Raw genomic sequence first — 19485 nt, 5'->3', positions numbered from 1 at the left:
AAATATGTGATGTACCTTTGAAGTACATTGTCCTGACAAGTTAATTTGCAGGATAAAGTACAATTACTGTACGTGTATAATTGTAGTATTTCAGGTACAAAAAGATACATCTTTGTTATTGTGTGTATGACTATAAGTGTATTTTCGACTTTTTACAATTTACAATGAATGACTGTAATTGAAAAATAAATATAAATACTTAAGTGAATGAAAACAATAATACAAAATGTTCATTAAGGAATGTTTACAAGATATAATTACCTAGGTCTTACCTTCATCTGTTAGACTAAGCTTCCCTAATTCATCCTTTTCATGTGGGTCAACACCAGCATCATACAGAACAAGATCAGGTCTAAAACTGTCCAGCAGCCAAGGGAGATAGGACTGTACGTGGTTTAAGTAGTCTTTATCCTACATGTAAAGCATATGATTTCCAGCCAACGCTAATTGTAAATATTTATATATAATCATGATTGATTTTAATAATAAACTAGAGGTACACTGAGCACTGAGCTCACAAAATGATACCCTCCGCCTCTCATATGTTTATAATGACAAAGTCCATGTCTGGGAGACCCAAAATAAAAGTCCGATCAAAAACTAAAATAGAAGGTGCCCAATGGCACTATAAAATAAAGATTCTGTGAAAGTATCATTAAATTTTGTTCAGTGGCAGGGCTCAACATTTAGGCACGTCCGACCGACTCAGACAAGTAAACGTTAGGTCCGGTCTTGTTTATTTTGCTTCTTGGTAGCCTGACTGGTCGTGTAAATATATTTCGACCGAAGTTTAAATGAAGCAAAACTTCAACAAATTTACAAATTTTTCTTGTTTATCGATGTGTTAGATCAGGTTCCACTTTCATTTTTGATCCCAATGTAAAATAAAATAACCGATGAACCATAATTTTTCGATTTACAGTCACTTCGTACACAAACCGAGTCGTACACAAACCAACTCGTATACAAAAAGTCAACTCGTACACAAAAAAAAGTCAACTCGTATACAAACCAGAAGTCAACTCGTACACAACTCATACATACGTTTTCCTATGTGATTTAAGGTAATATTTGCCATAGTTTCCAAAAAAATTGAGAAGTCAACTCGTACACAAATGTGTTTTCTGTACATTTTTAACTAGTTTAATGCCTCTGAATTTCCATATACCATATGCGCGATGCGATGCGCAGATTGATTTGTTGACAAGATTTTCCGGAATGTATGTCGTACATAATTTTGTTATATGAATATTGACACATGATGTCATTATATATACTCTCTATCTCTCTATAGTGCTACTTATTTATTATACTTTTTTATTCAATATTATGGTCATTTTGGTTTCTCATCTTTCATTCTTTGTTGTGGTTTATTAATGAAAACAGACAAAGACATATAATTTCTTATTTATTTTTTATTTGAATAATATTTAATACCAAAACAAAAGTAAGATAAAACAAGCACAAGTAACAAGCACTATTAGACTAGTCCACTCAAGTCAATTATTGTTCATAAAACACAGTCACAAGAAGCACAGCTAAAACACACTAAAACTAAATTCACTACAAGCACTACTGGTCACAAAACACAGTCACTAGAAGCAGATAAAATACACTAAAACTAAATCACAACTCAGTTTTGGTCACAACACAGTCAGATTTCATAAGGGGCTGTACAGGCGGCCAAGTTTCTTCAGAAGGGAAGATGTGGAGATGTCTCCCATGGCATAAGTGGACCACAACTGGAATATCCTGGCCTGGACCTAATATGAAAAATAAGACACGTAAGTAAGATCCCTCATCAAGTAATGAAATAATTCAAAAGTATGTTTAAACAAAGTTAAAAAGGTAAGATTAAATTAAATTATATACTCTATGTTGGCACTTTATTTGTAAATTAATTTAAAATATCTCAATTATTAATTGAAATTCAAGTTACCTTTCTGGTGGACTTCCTCTGCAGCCTCTGCAGCTTCCCCTCACTGACCAGGCGTCTCTGCAGGGGGAGGAGGTCAGCTTCCTTCCTCAGGAGGTCTAGGAGGACGTAGAATGGCAGGTTGTGGGACCCTTGGGCCTTCTGCATGTTCATCCTGGTGTGCCAGCCTTCAACCTGAAAAAGTAATGTTTAAATTATTATAATTACAGTATATATTTATATTTATAAATTTCATTACATTGTATAGATGTGAAGTAAATTTTACAATATTAACTGATAGAAAGAGTTTTAAATTAATATAAATTGAATATTTTAAACTTTATAATTTATCAACATGTGTAAACTTCCTTAAAATATTACCTCGTTGTTTGTCCGGATGGACTGGTTGAAGGTACACCAGGATGACACAGGCCAGGTGCGGTTGTTGATCCATGTCCGTTGGACGTAGTCAACAACTTCCCTCAAGGGTCCCTCCTCCCCCACGGAGTTGCTTATCCTCTGGAAGGCAGGAACGATGTGCTCCTCAGGGATGAGAGGGAGAGCCATCAACTTCCGGACACACTTGTTGACGTCGTCTCTCTCTCTGTATGCAACCTGATTAAAATAAAAGCAAAATTAATGTTCTGAGATTGAAATTTGAAGAGTGTCTTATGTCTTGAAATTTTATATATCCTTTTTTATATCATCTATCTTCATTTATATATATATATGTTTAAAACACTTTTTAATTATATAATATATATTTAATTATATAAATAATAATTTTTTTAATATTTTACCTGTAGTCCATTCTCCTGGACCTTACACATTAACACATGTAATAATAAAATAAACATACAATTGAAATGAACAAAACATGTAATATTTTTGATGATCTATAAATTTGATAAAGAGACTGTTCTTGTGCACTTGCTGATTGCAAAAATTTTCCTAAATTACATAATTCTTTTATATTCTGTGTACTAAGTAACTGTACCAATTTGAAGAGGGTTGGTCTTCAGAAGTAGTAGATTTTAATGTATTTTTGTCTTCACATGTTAACACAAAATTCATCTTCTATGTTAAATGTATTAAGAATAAATGCTGTAAAACTTTATTTAAACACTGACATGACAGAAAAATTGAATTGTTGAAGTTAATCTATTAGATTAAAGAAAATTTGATAATGTAATCATAGTGACTAGTGTACACACTACATCAAACAAAATTATCTTTTTTTAAAACTAAGTATTTGATATACACACAATTATTTTTACTGATAATTTAGTATTTATACCCTTCATTGAACAAAATAGAATTCATCTCTAACATGATTCAACACATAAGTAAATCTTAAATAAAGATATAATGCAAATAATAACACAGTGACACACACATATAACAGTAATATTGAAATAATACTGTAAACAAAAATGGTATACATATATTTATAGATCTTAATCTTAATTGGCTATACACATCAAAGACACATTGCTTAACTATAACATATTCTCTAATTGTATCAACATTTTGGCACATGAGTTAATTAAATCAAGATTGTCAAATTCATTCTTAATTCTTAAATTAATTCTTAAATAAACGGAATTATCTTAAATAATTCTTATATTGTAAATTTAAATATTTTATTTGTTAAATATGTAGTTGAAAAACTTAATTCAAATGGATTTCTAATTGTCAACAGAATTGATATATGTAGTTTTTATATTTCTAAAAAGTTTTCTGTTATGCAAGTAATGCATGTTGATGTAGAATATAATATTTTATAGCATCCTAATTTATTATGTTAAATAGATTTTTAGTGTAGATAGTAAATTCGATCTAAATACATGGTAAGAATTTAATGGTATACTGTATAACACATTTTTCTTGCACTTATCAAAAGTTATTTAAATGAAAAAAGTTTTGAAAACTTACCGTCTTGCTGCAGGAAAGACAACTCTCTCGAACCATGGTGAAGTATAAGGAATGAAGAAACTTGGAGACGTTTTCGATACATATAGTATCTCATAATTAAAGGATACCGAATTATGAGCATCTCGTAATTAGCGTTTGTCGCAGATCCAAGAAACCACCGCGCGGGTGTTGGTTTAACAATACTTCTTTGATGTCTTTGATGTCCCTATCCTATCAGGGAAGTTGAATTATTTAAATATTTAGGGGAAAAAACTTAAAAAACTTAAAGAAAAGTAACACTTCGTGTTATCAAATATTATTTGTATAAAATTAAATAATAACGATTGTATATAAATGTTGTGTACGAGTTGACTTCTGGTTTTTGTGTACGAGTTGACTTTTTGTATACGAGTTGGTTTGTGTACGACTCGGTTTGTGTACGAAGTGACTGGACACCAATTTTTCCCCTGCCAAATCTGTGTTTGATCAATCAGCTGATGCAGTTATTACCAAGAATGTTAATTGTAGCTTTATTTGAGATATAAAATGTGTCAACCTAGTCAACATTCAACTTAATTACGAAGAGTAATGATCATTATTATATCATCTAGCATTTCCCCCACAACTTTTTGAACTTCGTTCTCTACCGCAAGACAGCCATGATGGGTGCCCACTGTAAATATCACACCTGGTTAGTTCAGTCCGTGAATGTTTGACCCTATATTATAAGTCAGTATGTGAGGTAGTTTATATTAGCCGAAAAAAATCCCTATCGACCAACACTTGCTTCTGTGTGAATGTAACAGGAAACATATTTTTTTGGCCTTAGTATACATATCAATATTTCATTAATCATGCTACCATTTGACTTGCTTTTTAAAGCTAACTCTACCAAGATGTTTTCTTCCTGCTAGGTCATTTATGATAGCTGTTGCACTGTGTGTTTAATTTAACCAGTGATAGAACTTAATCGAGTTGAAATATAATACATCCCCCTTTCTGATATTTTCTTGAATTTAGTAAAAAGAGTTATATTATATAATTTTCTTTGCACCAAAACCAACTTAAGGTAAGCATCGATTTGCTTACACTGATAATGTTTTTCAACTCTGGGGTTTTCTCTTCATGATCATATTCACGTTGTAACATAGGCGTCAGAAGCAAATTGAAAGTGGGGGGTTAATTAAAAGTGGGGGACTAAACCAACAAAAAAAAACGTATGGGGACTTAGCCCCAATTTTCAATGCCTATATTATGTCTATCTTTGCTAAAAAAAAAAAAGTAGGGAGGCTACCCCCCCCCCCAGCCTCCTCCCCTGGTTCCGACGCCTATGTAATATTGATTGGTTCAGTGAACCATGGATATTAGGTCAGGTCTAGTGAAATTGAGGTCAGGTCTAGTGAAATTTTCATGTACTAGTCCGACTGGTCTAGTTTATTTTAAAGTTAATGTTGAGCCCTGCAGTGGTATAGAAGAAGTTGCAGATAAGAGATGGGTACCCCTCAATATTACAGAAATTGTTTTTCTATTGGAAACCCGAAATATGTGTCCGATCAAAAAGTAAAAATAGGAAGTGCACAATGGCACTATGAAACAAAGATTCTGTAAAAGTCTAATTAAATTAAATCTTGTTCAGTGGTATAAGAGGAGTTGCAGATAAGAGATTTGTACCCTAAAGCGTAACAGATGGACGTGCAGACAGAAGGATGAGCGGAGGTACGCCACATCACTATACATTCCCTTCTTTTCAAGCGAGGGGGGGTGTGTGTTAATTAACACTATACCATTTTCACAACTTTGTCCAAAGGGGGGGGGGGGGGGAGAGAGACGGAAAAAATTAAAATCCTAATAAAACTTCACAGCTGTCTCCCTTTTCTGAACTCTAATCTTGATAAGGAAATTATTAACAAAAGCTTGAACCTCAAAGTTAATTTCATGGGCAATAACATAAGTATACTGAAGTATGAATTTTCTGCCGAAAACTTAAAGTTATACAGCCTTGATACATAGGAGCAGCAATAGTCTAAAATTTGAAATTATTGCAATCAAGATCTCTAAAGTTCTGGACCTGACACCTTAAAATTTGATATTCCCCAAACTAGTTGGACGATGACCATGCCCTTTAATTTGACGTAGAGGCAATATCTTTCAATGCAATTTTAAAGATTTGAGGAGTACTGGTCCCGACACCATTTCGCTACTATTGCCCAACGATCTTGACTTGCGAGATACAGTCTTTAGTCAAGGTCGTGATGTATTTGGAATAGTTTACAAATATTAACATATTAAGTAGTTGGTCTTTGATATGTTGATTTAGACTTTACATTATATAAAATGTGGAACGCATGTATTTTCAATATTTTCAAGTAAGATGAAAAATCTCTTTGAACAGTTGAGTGAAAGGACCTTCTATCACTGGACTGGGTGAAGTTTAACTGGAATAGGGAAAGAATGATCGTCAGAACTCGCTGGAGTATTGTCGACACTTTCTCCATATTAAATTTAGGATTGATTGATTGCGTTTTGTTTTACGTCTCATTCGAGAACTTTTCACTCATATAGAGACGTCACCATGTACCGGTGAAGGGCTTCAAATTTAGACCTTTACTCGGCTCTCAGGACCATTGAGCAGTGAAGGATCTTTATCGTGCCAACGTCTGCCGTGACACGGGGCCTCGGTTTTTAAGGTCTCATCCGAAGGACCCTCAACTTTCACTTCAAAGTGCCGAGCGCTTGGCGAAGGAACAGTTACTACCTATTTTTTATCGACTTAGGTCAGTCGCGGCCGAGATGCGAAGTCACGACCTTCCGATCACGGAGCGAGCTTTTAACTTCCACATACTAGTCTGTTGCAGCCATCCATCATTTAGAAATTAAAATTGCTCAGCTAGTAATTGGCGCGTTTTTTTAATCAGAGGAATCGATACGTTGAACGCAGCAATATCATAAGACAAGAAGAACAGCGTCAGATCCTTCTATTTGAATACTCAAAATGTCTTTCGATTGTGAGTCACATATAACTTTTCAGGGCTAGTCCGGAATGAAAATAAAAAGGGTCAGAGAGAAGTTATCTCTTATGCGTTGTTAAGGCTTCTGATAGGGTGTCAGTAAGGGAATTCTGCTCAAGACACAACACTTTGGTAAAAACAGTACAAATGGTTCAGGAATGAGCACGGTGAGTGCTCCATGATGTCTGAACAAAACAAAGGATTCCAGCCTCTAATGCCAATTGTTAAGTCTTCAACTTATCCTTCATCAGTGTTTAGAAATGTCACCCATATTCTTTTCCAACATCATCTACATGAAAATTAATTCATCAGATGACCGTAAATGGATACAAGATTTGGATGTTAAGCTTAACAATAGAAAGAAGGACGTGTTATGTAGTCCATTCACAGAAGTTTCCGATTTTTTACATTCTAGGTAAAGACCTCAATCGAACTAAATGAACAGTGACCATTGCCAGCTTGACAGGGTAGAGAAGAAAAAGAAATTGGGCATCATAATTTACAAGACTCTCTGTTGGTATGACCAAATCGAACTCACAACAAAGAATGCAAATAATATGCATGCTTCTGGCCAAAATTGTCTACCAATAGCCTTTGGACAGAAAGTGAAAGGTCACAACACAATCGCATTAACAGCCATCCAAGAGTACAGAAGCATCAATTGGAATCCTCTAAAAATGATTCAAATTGCGTCACAGGAGGGAAAGTTAATCTCTTTCAGATTTAATTATTCTTATTACTTTTTCCCCGTTATCAACACAAATACATACAAATAATAAGACGAGTCTATGCCAGAGATGAAATGCATCAAAAAGAAATGACAGAGAGCCTCACACTTATACTGGTTTAAAAAATTTCTTTTCTAGACATGCATCTGGGTCCGTAATATTTTTTAAAAGGCAAGTCCACTTTGTCGAGTTATTTGTACTTTTGATGGGTGACAAAGCCTTATTTAAATTCTTAATTAATGGAAAAAATTCAGGAAGTCTACTTGAAATTGGTGGTTCAAAAGAAGTCAAAATACTCAAGTTAACCTGTTATAATTTTTAAAAAAAACTAAGAGAAAAAAATTTGATTAGAAGAGTTCATCTGATGCCCTTATTAAGAGCTCTCCCAAAGTTAGTTTCTAGTTTAGGTGGTCTGAGTTTAGTAGTATCACTTGTAGAATACTTACGGAAATTCCCGTTATAAGCCCTATATCCATGTCGCTTGCCTGTTTCTTTAAAGGATAGTTTTTTTCACAGTGCATTGAGAAAGTAAAAATTGCACAACTGTCGCTGAAGATGTAAGCTGTGCCGTCACCCTGTACAATAAATCAATATATATAAATTTTTATTTCAATCAGTTGATTTATTTAAATTTTAATTTTGACTTAAAATGAACCACAAGCATGGTCTTTGGTACATGTACGTCGATGTATGACTCCAAAACTACAGTTTTTTAGATTAATTTTCATGATTAACTCCATCCTTCGTCTTAAGAGTCTAGACGGGCAGAAAAATCAAAATTTTTATTCCGTTTTGATAACAAATTTATTCTGATATTGGTTCAGAAATTTCCGAGAAAATGCTGAAAATAAGTTTACGTTGTTCACACATTCAATATTCGCACGGAGGGTCGGAATGAATTCTTTTTTTATAGGAATAAAATTCGTTTAAACGAAATCAACTTTGTTATAACGAATTATACATGTATTTGTTTAAAGGAATTCGACAATTCGTTATATGGATTTCATAATATTTTTCTGTAGGCCATAAAAGTTTAATTTGATTAAACGAATTATAACAAATTTAAGAATTCGTTCCAAAAATTTTCATTCGTTATATCAAATTTTGGAACTCGTTTGAACAAATTTAATCTATTATAACAACTTTTTGAATGCGTTATAACGAATTTAACAAATCTGTTTTAACAAATTAAATACGGTATAACGAATTAAAAAAAATGCTGTAACGAAAATTAAATTAATTTTAACAAATTTGACAGTTCGTTATATCAAATTCAATTTTTTTTTGATAGGTCCTTATGGGTTTCCGCACGGAAGCTCATTTAAAACCTATCAAAAAATATTTTTGAATTCGATATAAAGAATTGTCAAATTTGTTAAAACAAATTTTTATTTAATTCGTTATAATATTTTTTTGAATATGTTATGATGAATTAAATCTGTTAAAACAGATTTCTTGAATTCGTTATAACGAATAAAAAAAATTATAACAAATTAAACTCGTTTAAACGGATTCTAAAATTTGTTATAACAAATTAAATTCGTTATAACAATTTTTGAATTCGTTATAACGAATTAATTTGTTATAACAAATTGTTGTATTTGTTATAACGAATTCACAAATACTTTTCTATAGGTCCTAATTGTCAATTTTTACGGAAGCCCATTTATATTTAGGACCTATCAAAAAATATTTTTGAATTCGATATTTCGAATTGTCAAATTTGTTATAACGAATTTAATCCTTTATAACAATTTCTTTGAATTATAACGATTTCAATTTGTCGTAACAAGTTTGTTAAATTCGTTATAACGAATTCAAAAAATTGGTATAACAAAATAAATTCGTTTTAACGATTTCTAAAATTTGTTATTATATCAAATCAAATTTGTTTAAACAGATTCTTAGATTTGTTATAACGAATTAAATTCGTTGATTCAAATTCAACAATAAGGGCCTGTAGAAAAATATATATGCATTCGATATACCGATTTGTTGAATTCGTTTTAACAAATTAAAGAATCTGTTTAAACAAATTTAATCTGTTATAACAAATTTTAGAATTCGTTAAAACGAATTTATTTTGTTATGACAAATTTTTGAATTGGTTTTAACGAATTCAACGAATTTGTTATAACAGATTTAATTCATTATAATGAATTCAGAGAGATTGTTATAACGAATTAAATTCGTTATAACAAATTCGATTACAAGTATTCTTTATATCGAATTCAAAAATATTTTTTGAAAGGTCCTAAATGGGCTTCCGTAGATTTTGAATAAACGACTTTAATTTGTTATAATAAATTTAAGAATTTGTTTAAACGAATTTAATTAAATATTACAAATTTTAGAATTCATTTAAACAACTTTAATCTGTTATAAAAAAAAAATTTGCTGAATTCGTTTTATCAAATTCAACAGATATGTTATAACAAATTTAATTCGTTTTAACGAATTCAAACTAGAAATATGTCCATAGGACATGAATGCCCCGCCAAGGGTATATTAGTAATGCAACATTTTAACACTAATTGAGAAAAGTGAGGTCAAGGTCAAAGGAAAGGTCAAGGTCAAAAAATGTTGATGCAGTTGCATAGCTCTCATCAATATCTACCAGCATATGAAGTTTGATAAAAATAACTTGGATAGTTTCTTTGAAACTGAGCTTTGAACAGAGCTAAACGCACAGTGTGACGGAAGGACAGACAGAAGGACGGAAGACGGACATGACAAACACTATATGCCCCGGCCATATTCATGGCGGGGTATAAAAATTGTTATAACGAATTAAATTCGTTCAAACAAATTCAACGTTATATCGAATTCAAATTTTTTTTTTTATAGGTCCTTAATGGGCTTCCGTACTTTCGTACGAGTATTAAAAAACGAACTATCAACTTTTCAATAGAGCCTAACTGTGACACACTGCAGGCGCGTAGTAACGGGAGGAGGGGCTACCCCTTTTTTCCGAAGACTTTTTTTTACTATTTGAAATGTTAATTGAAAGGCCGGTTGGCCTCCCCACTTTTTGTTGTAGAATAGTCAAATAAGGGTTTTGTAGTAGTGTATGAATAAAAATTTGGTACTGAAAGAAGTTGGAACCCCCCCCCCCCCCCCCCCCCCCCCCCACGAAATAGGATTTTCGAGTTCGGACAATCCCCCCCCCTTTTTTTTTGGCTTGTCAAGTTTTTCCCAGGTAAGTTGATTTTTTTTTTCTCTGGCTGCCCCCCCCCCCCCCACTTTCAAAAACGATGCTACGTCCCTGCACTGCATGATGGTATCTGCTTCCATAATACATCGGAAATGAACTAAACCTATCTATATCCCAGCACAGTTATTCAAAACCAACCTGATGAACATCCAGGTCCACAATCAGGACTTTTTGGACTTGGCACTCTTTAAACAAAACAGCAGCAGTGACCGCCATATCATTCAAAAGGCAATACCCAGCCCCGTGGCTAGGAAAGGCGTGGTGAGTACCACCTCCTGTGCTGCATGCTATCCCATGCTCCATAGCAATTCGACCCGCCAAAAGTGTTCCTCCTATTTTAAAGCATTTAACAGAACTGAGAGTACGAACACAACACGTAGTTAAACATTGAACAAAAACATTAAATTTTTCCCGCAATGCATTTAATTTTTTTTTTATTAATGTTCCCCAACTTCAGTTGTAAAAGCACAGTGTATTAAACGTTTAATTTATGGATAACATAAATCAACGAAATTATATCCCAGTGAAAACGTTATGTGAACATAAAAAATATTTTTAAAAAAAGGTATTACATAAAAAAACAAGATGTGTTTGTGAAACACTATGCCCCCGATGGTAACACAATTCTGGAGTGGGACGTAGACTACAGTGCAATAGTTATGGCCAATGTTAAAAGTTTTTCAAATGTAGGTCAAAGGTCACAGTTGAGGTCACATGATCAAAAATTTCTGTACCAATGGAAAGGTCTTGTCATAATGAACACTCATGTCAAATATTAAAGCCTTACCCTTGACAGCACAGTAGTTATGGGCTAGGTTAAAGTTGACAACAGACAGACAAACAAACAGACAGACAGGATAAAAACAATATACCCCCGGGATCTTTCGATCCCGGGGCATAAAAACGCTAAATTATGATGCAAATAAAACTGCATGATGTATTTTTTTTTATTTAATAATTCATTCCTTGAAAGGGAACTGTAAAGCTACGGATCTCTAAACTTATCCCATATTTTCTCTGCAATCTTTGAAGAAGACATTATTCAGTATACAATATCACATTCAAGGATATCTTGATATCTAGATATTTTATGTATATTCTTTGAAAAAAAAGGTATTAGTAATTTCACGTCTAATTCAATCTTTTGTGATATTACATGTAGCGAGAAGGAGAATTAAGTTTTTAGAACTTGTGCCCAATCATTTCTTGCAATAAAATATGTTCAGATCAAATCATTAGTAATTTTAAAAACTGCTAAAATCTATTGCAAATAAAACTGATATTTGTTATGTTTTGCGTATATTGCCAAATGCAATATACATATAGTGACTTATATATACAGTTGGAGATTGTTCTTAACAATGTATGATTAATAGTGTTGTTTATTAGTTTTCAATCCAAAAATTCAAAATTACTTTATGAAGTCATTTTCAACTTTAGATTGAACATCAATAAACGATAATAGGAAGTAAATAATTTTCAGCTGGTCATTGTTTTTAAACTACATGATTAAAAGGAGGGGTGTAATTTACAGCTAGTAATTGTTTTTAACACACCTCAGGCCTGCAGCAACTGTTTCAAAAGTGCGGGGAGTGACCTCTGACAAGCAAAATAATAATTAAAAAATCCTTAACAGTCCAAATCTGGAATCTGTCAGTGCTCGAGCTTAGAGCAGCAAAAAATGGGGGGGGGGGGGGCAGCATCTAAATGAAAATGTACTGCAGCAAAATACTATACTCAGAAAAAGGGGCTGTACCTTTTTCACAATATTGACATTTCTTTAGAATCAAATTAAGATATCGTAGCGTGAAGTATAGTGCTAAGATCTATAATAGTATATTAGGAATAACAATGGCGTATATTCCATATAGGCAAAAAGGCTGTAGCCTACACATCATTTTCTTGAAGTAAAAATATTATATTTTTATACATGTATTTGGTTGAAAATGGGGAAAAGTTGATCATAAATCTTATTTATTTACCAGTTTACTAGAATCATCAAATGCAATAAAAGTATTTTTAGCAATCCACACTTTTATGCCTATCCAACTTTTACGTAGTTCACTTCTCCGACCCCCACCCTCCATTGAGGGTGAGCGGCTCCCTCCTTGCCTACCCGCAATTCGCGTTTCAGGTGAAATCTGTGACTTCACATTAGCCCACACATTAGCAGAAAGGAATATACACCACTGAATAATATCTAAAACACACGTAATAATACTCACTGTCATACACAATATTTTATTATTATCATACAATATGCAAAATTTCGTTGCTTTTTTATTTTCTAGAATCCACATTTGCTTTACACCACTTCTTGAATATGATGTATAACAATTTGTCTGAGGTAACTCCTTTACAGCATTAACATTTGATGAGGAATAAGCATTAGGGTTTACTTGACCCTGCAATATACATGTAAGTCTTTTATGAAGTTTCCGAAAGGGTACGGTAAATCAAACTCATTTCCATTGACTAGAATTGTTTTAAAACGTATTTAAAACTGAAAGGTGATTTTTGAAGAATTTCATTCCTTGCAAGGGAACTGTCAGTATAGGTTGGATTACCAGATGTGGAATTAAAACTTCTAAAATTATTCTAAAATGCAGTTGTAATAATGAGTCTTACAAACAAAGGCTATAATGATCTGACTATAGTTGAAAGGAGAGAAAGAACAAGCACAGTTACATAAGAGGATTTTGTTTTAGACGTTCACTGTCCACACTGTGGAGTTTGTTTTTAGAAAATTTTGGATGCAACAGTTGGGGAATATCTGTAGGAAAACAAGGGAGTACTCTTCAACTTGTAAGGTGGAATACAAGACTAAGCTTTTCACTTTGAAGAACATGGAGCACAAGCTTGCCTATCTGAGATTTTTATACACAAGATGCGTCTGATAGTAGTGTATGAGATATATATTTGCAAGCTTGTGCTCTATGTTTTCTGAAACAAAATTGCTGTAAAATCGATGAAAATTTACATAAAAATGAGAAATTTCGGAACTTCTTATATTTTCTGACCTTCCTGTGGCCTCTGTGTATCCCAGAACTTAGAACCAATAATCATTTAGTGACAGGGGTGACAACAGGATTTTATTGATAAACTGTTACATCATTCTAAAAGCCACCCCAAACCAGGGGCCAAAAAGGGGTCTTAGCCTATCTTGTTCTTTGACTCTACACTACCCAAGGATGCTTCCAAATAAATATGACATACTAATTTTGCCTTTGCTGTTCTTGAGAAGAAGATTTTTAAAGATTGTTTCCTATATATTCCTGTGCAAAACTTTGATCATCCATTGTGGCCCCGCACTACCCCCAGAGGTTATGATTTGAATAAATTTGAATCTATTTAACAAAGCTTTCACATAAGTTTCAATTCTTCTGGCCCAGTGGTTTTTGAGAAGATTTTTTCTCTGAATTTCTAATATGTAAATCTTTGATCGCTCATTGTAGCCCCATCCAACCCTAGGGGTCATGATTTAATTAAACTTACATCTACACAAGGTAATACAGCTTTCACATAAATTTCATCTTTTCTGGATAAATTTCTATCAGAAAAGCCCACTGAATTCTTTGGCTCAGGTGAGCTAAAAATGTCTGGAAGACTAACTATGATGGAATGACAACAGCAGAGTGACAAAATGATGGACAGAAATTGATAACACTATATGCCCTGGCCATTTCCTGGCAGCTGGTATAAAAACAGAATTTTTTTTAAAAACAGAACATATTTTACAGCAGCTAGATCAGAGCCTTTGAAAGAAATGTTTACTAGATAATATTGCCCATTGTCCGATACCCACGGGTGATCTCGTCTATTACTTATCATACATGTAATATCATCCTGATAAGTAAAAGTCGAGATCACCCATGGGTATCCGACAATGAATATTGCCTAGAAATGATCAATATTAGACTCTCAAAGTTGCAACTCCTGAAAATGTATCATAATTCATCTTTCAACATCGCAATGAATGATTTTTTTTTTCAAAAACAAAACAACGATCTAGCTGGTTTTACAGTTCATTAGACATTGATAAATCAGAGATTGATTCATTTAATTCTCATGGTGCTATTCTAGTCTTTCTGGAGTATAAGGTACTTTGGTCTAACTGCTTTGGGAGAATAATGTGACTTTTCAGAGGCAATATAATTATAAATTCCTAGAATCATGCAACTATTAAGTAATTTTATTAGACATAATACAACCTAAAAATAAGAAAAGATTGTAATGAAACTAAAGTATGCACACCTGTTTCTAATCTGCATCTTGATACAATTCCCAGACTCCATTTAAATCCAGTGAGTCTCTGCTCTTCAACTGTTGTTTTCCCAGTAAGGAATCGGTCAACATAGTTGGGAGTATGCACAAGTTTTAGCAAATCTGGGTCTATAGCAGTTGGTTTAAAGATCTGTTTCATTGATATCACATTATCAGTTCTGAGATATCGTAAAACTCCATGGAATTTTCTCATCGCAAATCTATGTTTAAAGGGAAATTCACACACGTATCCATCATGATGTACAATGGGAAGACCATGTATTTCCAGCCTTTTGACCTGAAAGATTTGAAAAAATAAAATATTTTTATAGGGAATATGTCTCTATAGTGTCTATCTTCTTATATCAAAATCTGAAAAGTCTACCATCCCCGAGAAAACCCTTGAAACTTAAGAATTCATCGCTGAGATACTGCATGTACTATATTACTTAGGAGAATTCATCACAAAACAGATATAATGAGGTATTCCTCGGGAAGGAGATTTTACTTATTAAATAGACTCAATCCAAATTACAAAACAATTTATATCATGTTATAAAAATTGAACAATATCTAGACAAAATTTAACCTGTATAATTCCAAGCAATCTGTAAAATTTTTTTTATGATAAAGTGTAACTGTTTAAATACCTGGTAATGGATAACATTCTGCTTTCAGGGGTTATCATGTTAATTGTAATGACTTTTAAAATAGAAGAATAACCTTCTGCAACAAGAGATGTTTGTGAAACATTTATGCCCCCTCCCAATAATGGAATTTTTCTAAGTCCAAGGGGGATAACTCTGACAAAAATTGCTCAATTGTACCCAAAACAGAACTTGAGTTAGATATTTTTATAATAAACCTGTATACCAAATTTCATTTCAGTATGTGCAACCTCTGCGAAGAAAAAGAACGGAAACTGCAAATAATTGGAATTTTTCTTAAGTCCAAGGGGCATAACTCTGTCAAAAATTGATCGATCATACCTAAAACAGAAATTGACTTAAATATTCTTATGATAAATCTGTATACCAAATTTCATTTCAGTATGTGTAACCCCTGCAAAGAAAACCTACCGACCTACAGACAGCATCAAAGCAATATGCCCTCCCTTCTTCGAAGGGGGACATAAATATAACAATGCTAAGTTTTCTGAATGTAAATTATTAGTGCTATACTGTCTTACCTTTTCAAGAATATCCCTACTGTTTGAGTGCTTTTTGCTTAAATCAAGTGAACATGACCTCTTTTGATCAGATGACTTGAATTTCATTTTTCTGCAGCAATTCAATTTCCTTATATCTGACAAAGATATTACATTCCTCATCTTCATCACTTCCTCCCATCAGCCAAAATTTTCTGTAAATATTAATCAATTAAATAACAAGCATTCTGAGAATATTGCATAAGCAACACTAGTCCCCTACTGATAAGTGTAATCTGGGATCCCTTAAAAATTAAAAAGGCCAACATTCTGCCAAAAATCATCGAGGCGGAATAAGATGCAAACTTTATCAGCATCTCTTCAAGGTACACTCACAAACCAAAAATCAGATCAATATCTGCATGCATTTAGAAAATCATAGGTATTCAAAGATTACTAAGCTTACCTCAAAGAATATCTATAAGGGGAAAAATACTTTCTGCGTGTGCTAAAGTACTGGTATTTTTAAAGATAAATTATTGGAATATTTTCTATTATCAGATTATATGAAATAATGTATTTTCAGTAACACAATAAAAGGAGGGTAATGTTAGACTTCAAAGCAGATTAATGAAAATGATGGAAACAATAAAAATAGTTAATTAACATAGCCAGATAGTTCAGTTGGTAGAGCCCCAGTGGGCTCGGGATCAAATCCTGTCTGGTCCATTGCATTTTCCTCCTTGCTGGTTACATATACATTGGTGCCATGACCATGCCCTGGAAGTGACAGGTGAGAGACCTGTTAGGGAAGAGCCTGGTTAGTGCCTTTGGGGTTGAGGACCTTTAAGGAGGGAGTAGTGTGGTGGTCAGACATCTTTGAGTGCTTGTTGCCAGATAGCTCTCCATTGGTAGAGCACCTGACTAGTTATTCAGAGTTTCTTGGGTTCAAATCCTGGTTAGGTTCGTCGCTTTTTCTTTCTGGCCAGTCAGGTATTTTTTATGTCTTCTTTTCAAAATAATGATCATATGTACCTAGCTGCAGAACTGTATCTCTCTGGTTGAAAAAAATTGTACAGACAACATATCTCGCATCATATTTTTTTTCTAGTTAATTTGCATCCCAAAATCAATATCTAAGCAAGTTTGATTTAAGTAGGACTTATAGTTACTTGGAAATGGACCTGCTCCAAAAACTTTAACCTTTCACTAATCAAGAAAATGTCTGTCAGTTCAAACATCCGAAGCAAGTCTGGAAGTGTCCATCCCTCGATGCATCATCTATGTATAACCATAACAGGCCACATAGCTATACTGCTACTTCAGAAACATTATCCTCATGGTCACTCATCTGGAAAATGTAGGTCAGATTCAGGATCCAAGGCTGGTCTGGAAGTGGCCATATCTAAATTCATCATCCATGCTAATTTGGTTAAAGTATTGCTAAAATTCACTCATCTGGAAAATAAAGGTCAGATCCAGCATCCGAAGCAGGCTGGGAAATGGACATCCTTAGATGCACCATCCATGAGATTTGTGGACGGTATGCGTCTTACCAGGGTGTAAACTGTAGAAATCATGCAAGGCAACAAACTTTGTGAGGAAGACCCTGTCTCTCCTTTTTTTCTGCATTAGTCAGACCCAGCACAATCAGCAGTATAGATTACCAAACCAGAGCGACAGATTCATGCATTGTAAAAATCTTCAATTTACAGGAACACTTATTTTGTCGCTGGCTTCGGGTATTATTTCTTGCATTATATGTGTTTCCCCATTTAAAGGATGATATTACTTAATTATAACCATATTTTATTAGTAATCCTGATACTTTATTTACCTTTCAACTGTTACAAACAGCTATGTGGCCGGGTTGGAATGTCAGCTTTTAAATTCACATTCCTACGTCCATATGGTGGGGTCATCCTAAATTAACGTGACCTAAAGGTAAATAGAGTATCAGGAATAAGAGTTAAATATATGGTTAATTAACAGATACCATACTTTAAGCTGAAGAATGCATATACTATACATTAATACAAGAAATAATACCCAAAGAGAGAATAAAAAAGCTTTGCTGTAAATTGAAGGTTTTTACAATGCTTGGAGATGTAGCTCTCTAGTACGAATTTTCTCAAGCAGAGATCGAGCTACAGTTCTGCAACTAACATGTACCATGCGCATATCAAAAATATAAAAGTGGGGATAAGAGTCAGAAGAATATCGTATTACCCCCTCCCCAAACTGAAAAAAAATCCATTAACTGATCAACTGCTGACATTAAACTGTTGCACATCTAACACTGTGGTGATCGAGGGCTTGTCCTGAGACACTGCTTATTCTAGCTTCAAGAGTGTGCAATTACCATCGCCCGACGCCCGGGGCTACCAATTTTAGAGGTCAGGCTATCATAAATCTATACTGCATTAGCCCGTTGGGCTAGTAAATCTAAAACGAAAGTATAATATATAGTATATATAACCCTGCCTGACCACTGCAATATTCAGGCTTTAACCAATGTTAAATTTACAGTGAAGACTTGACTTTCATCAAGCTGCATGCTTTAAACACTAATGTATTTTAAAAACAAATGCAAACTATGGTTATGATCATGTATAATGCTGTAATAGTATGACACAGTAGCTTTGTGCAGATATACCTGGTTTAAAAACATAAACATATCCAGGTGTTTTTGTTTACCATCAGAAAACTAAATAAATCGTACGTAAATTTGTCCGCTCAAAAATATATTTAGGACTAGGATATATGATATCTAAAAATTCATTTGAATGATATAAAAAAAGTCATTTAAGCACATAGGTAGTTTTTTGCTATTAATATTTTTCAGTTGTATTATATTTAAGTGTTACATATCTCGAATTAGTTTTTGGTCAAGTTACTCAAAATTAAAAATGGACGCAAAAATAGTGCAGAAATGTCCACTGAACAAAAATAGCAATGAAACTGTCATTCAAAAGCAATTTTTATATACAAGAACGATAAAAGCAAAATTCTTTCTAGGTAGTTTTCATGGATAAATCTTAGAGGCAAGTTTTTAAACATTTATTCGCTGTTAATGGTCTATACAATGTGTGTATCGATACAGACAGATGCAGTCTATCTTCTGCTCATTAAACAGTTAAACTTACGATCTGGTAAATCTTTTCAAGGTTTAAGCTTTGCCTGGAGCTAATAATTGCGTCTTTGTGAGTGGTAGAAATATTATTTGATGAAAAATATGTTATTTCATATTTTTTTTTATGTTTGACATCCTCGTTACACCACCAGTGACCACAGCC

The 19485-nt window shown here is 33.4% G+C and overlaps 1 protein-coding gene across 1 annotated transcript; it reads right to left on the bottom strand.

Annotated features, from left to right (window-relative positions):
- Positions 1–261: 261 nt before the first annotated feature.
- On the bottom strand, positions 262–18102 carry LOC133196110 (uncharacterized protein SYNPCC7002_A1628-like). Its single transcript, XM_061332048.1, has 6 exons — positions 18027–18102; positions 16232–16404; positions 15034–15340; positions 10918–11111; positions 8012–8140; positions 262–411 (listed from the first exon to the last, which is right to left on the bottom strand). The coding sequence occupies exons 2-6, from the start codon at positions 16376–16378 to the stop codon at positions 262–264; spliced, it is 927 nt and encodes a 308-aa protein (XP_061188032.1). The 5' UTR covers positions 16379–16404; positions 18027–18102.
- Between the last annotated feature and the right edge of the window lie 1383 nt (positions 18103–19485).

This window comes from Saccostrea echinata, unplaced genomic scaffold (genome assembly GCF_033153115.1).
Source record: "Saccostrea echinata isolate AGI-Se365-2 ecotype Australia unplaced genomic scaffold, CSIRO_AGI_Sech_v1 ptg000030l, whole genome shotgun sequence".
Taxonomy (NCBI): Eukaryota; Metazoa; Mollusca; class Bivalvia; order Ostreida; family Ostreidae; genus Saccostrea; species Saccostrea echinata.
The sequence above is the reverse complement of the archived record's forward strand: the minus strand, read 5'-3'. Positions and strand labels throughout refer to the sequence as shown.

Bases quoted from the DNA above. Each gene is read 5' to 3' on its own strand.
- LOC133196110 (XM_061332048.1), bottom strand. From the start codon at position 16,378: ATGAAGATGAGGAATGTAATATCTTTGTCAGATATAAGGAAATTGAAT. The intron at 15,341-16,231 runs GTAAGACAGTAT...CAAATCTTTCAG, and splicing joins GTAGGGATATTCTTGAAAAG to GTCAAAAGGCTGGAAATACA. The intron at 11,112-15,033 runs GTGTGCATACTT...GCTTTAAAATAG, and splicing joins AAGATGCAGATTAGAAACAG to GAGGAACACTTTTGGCGGGT.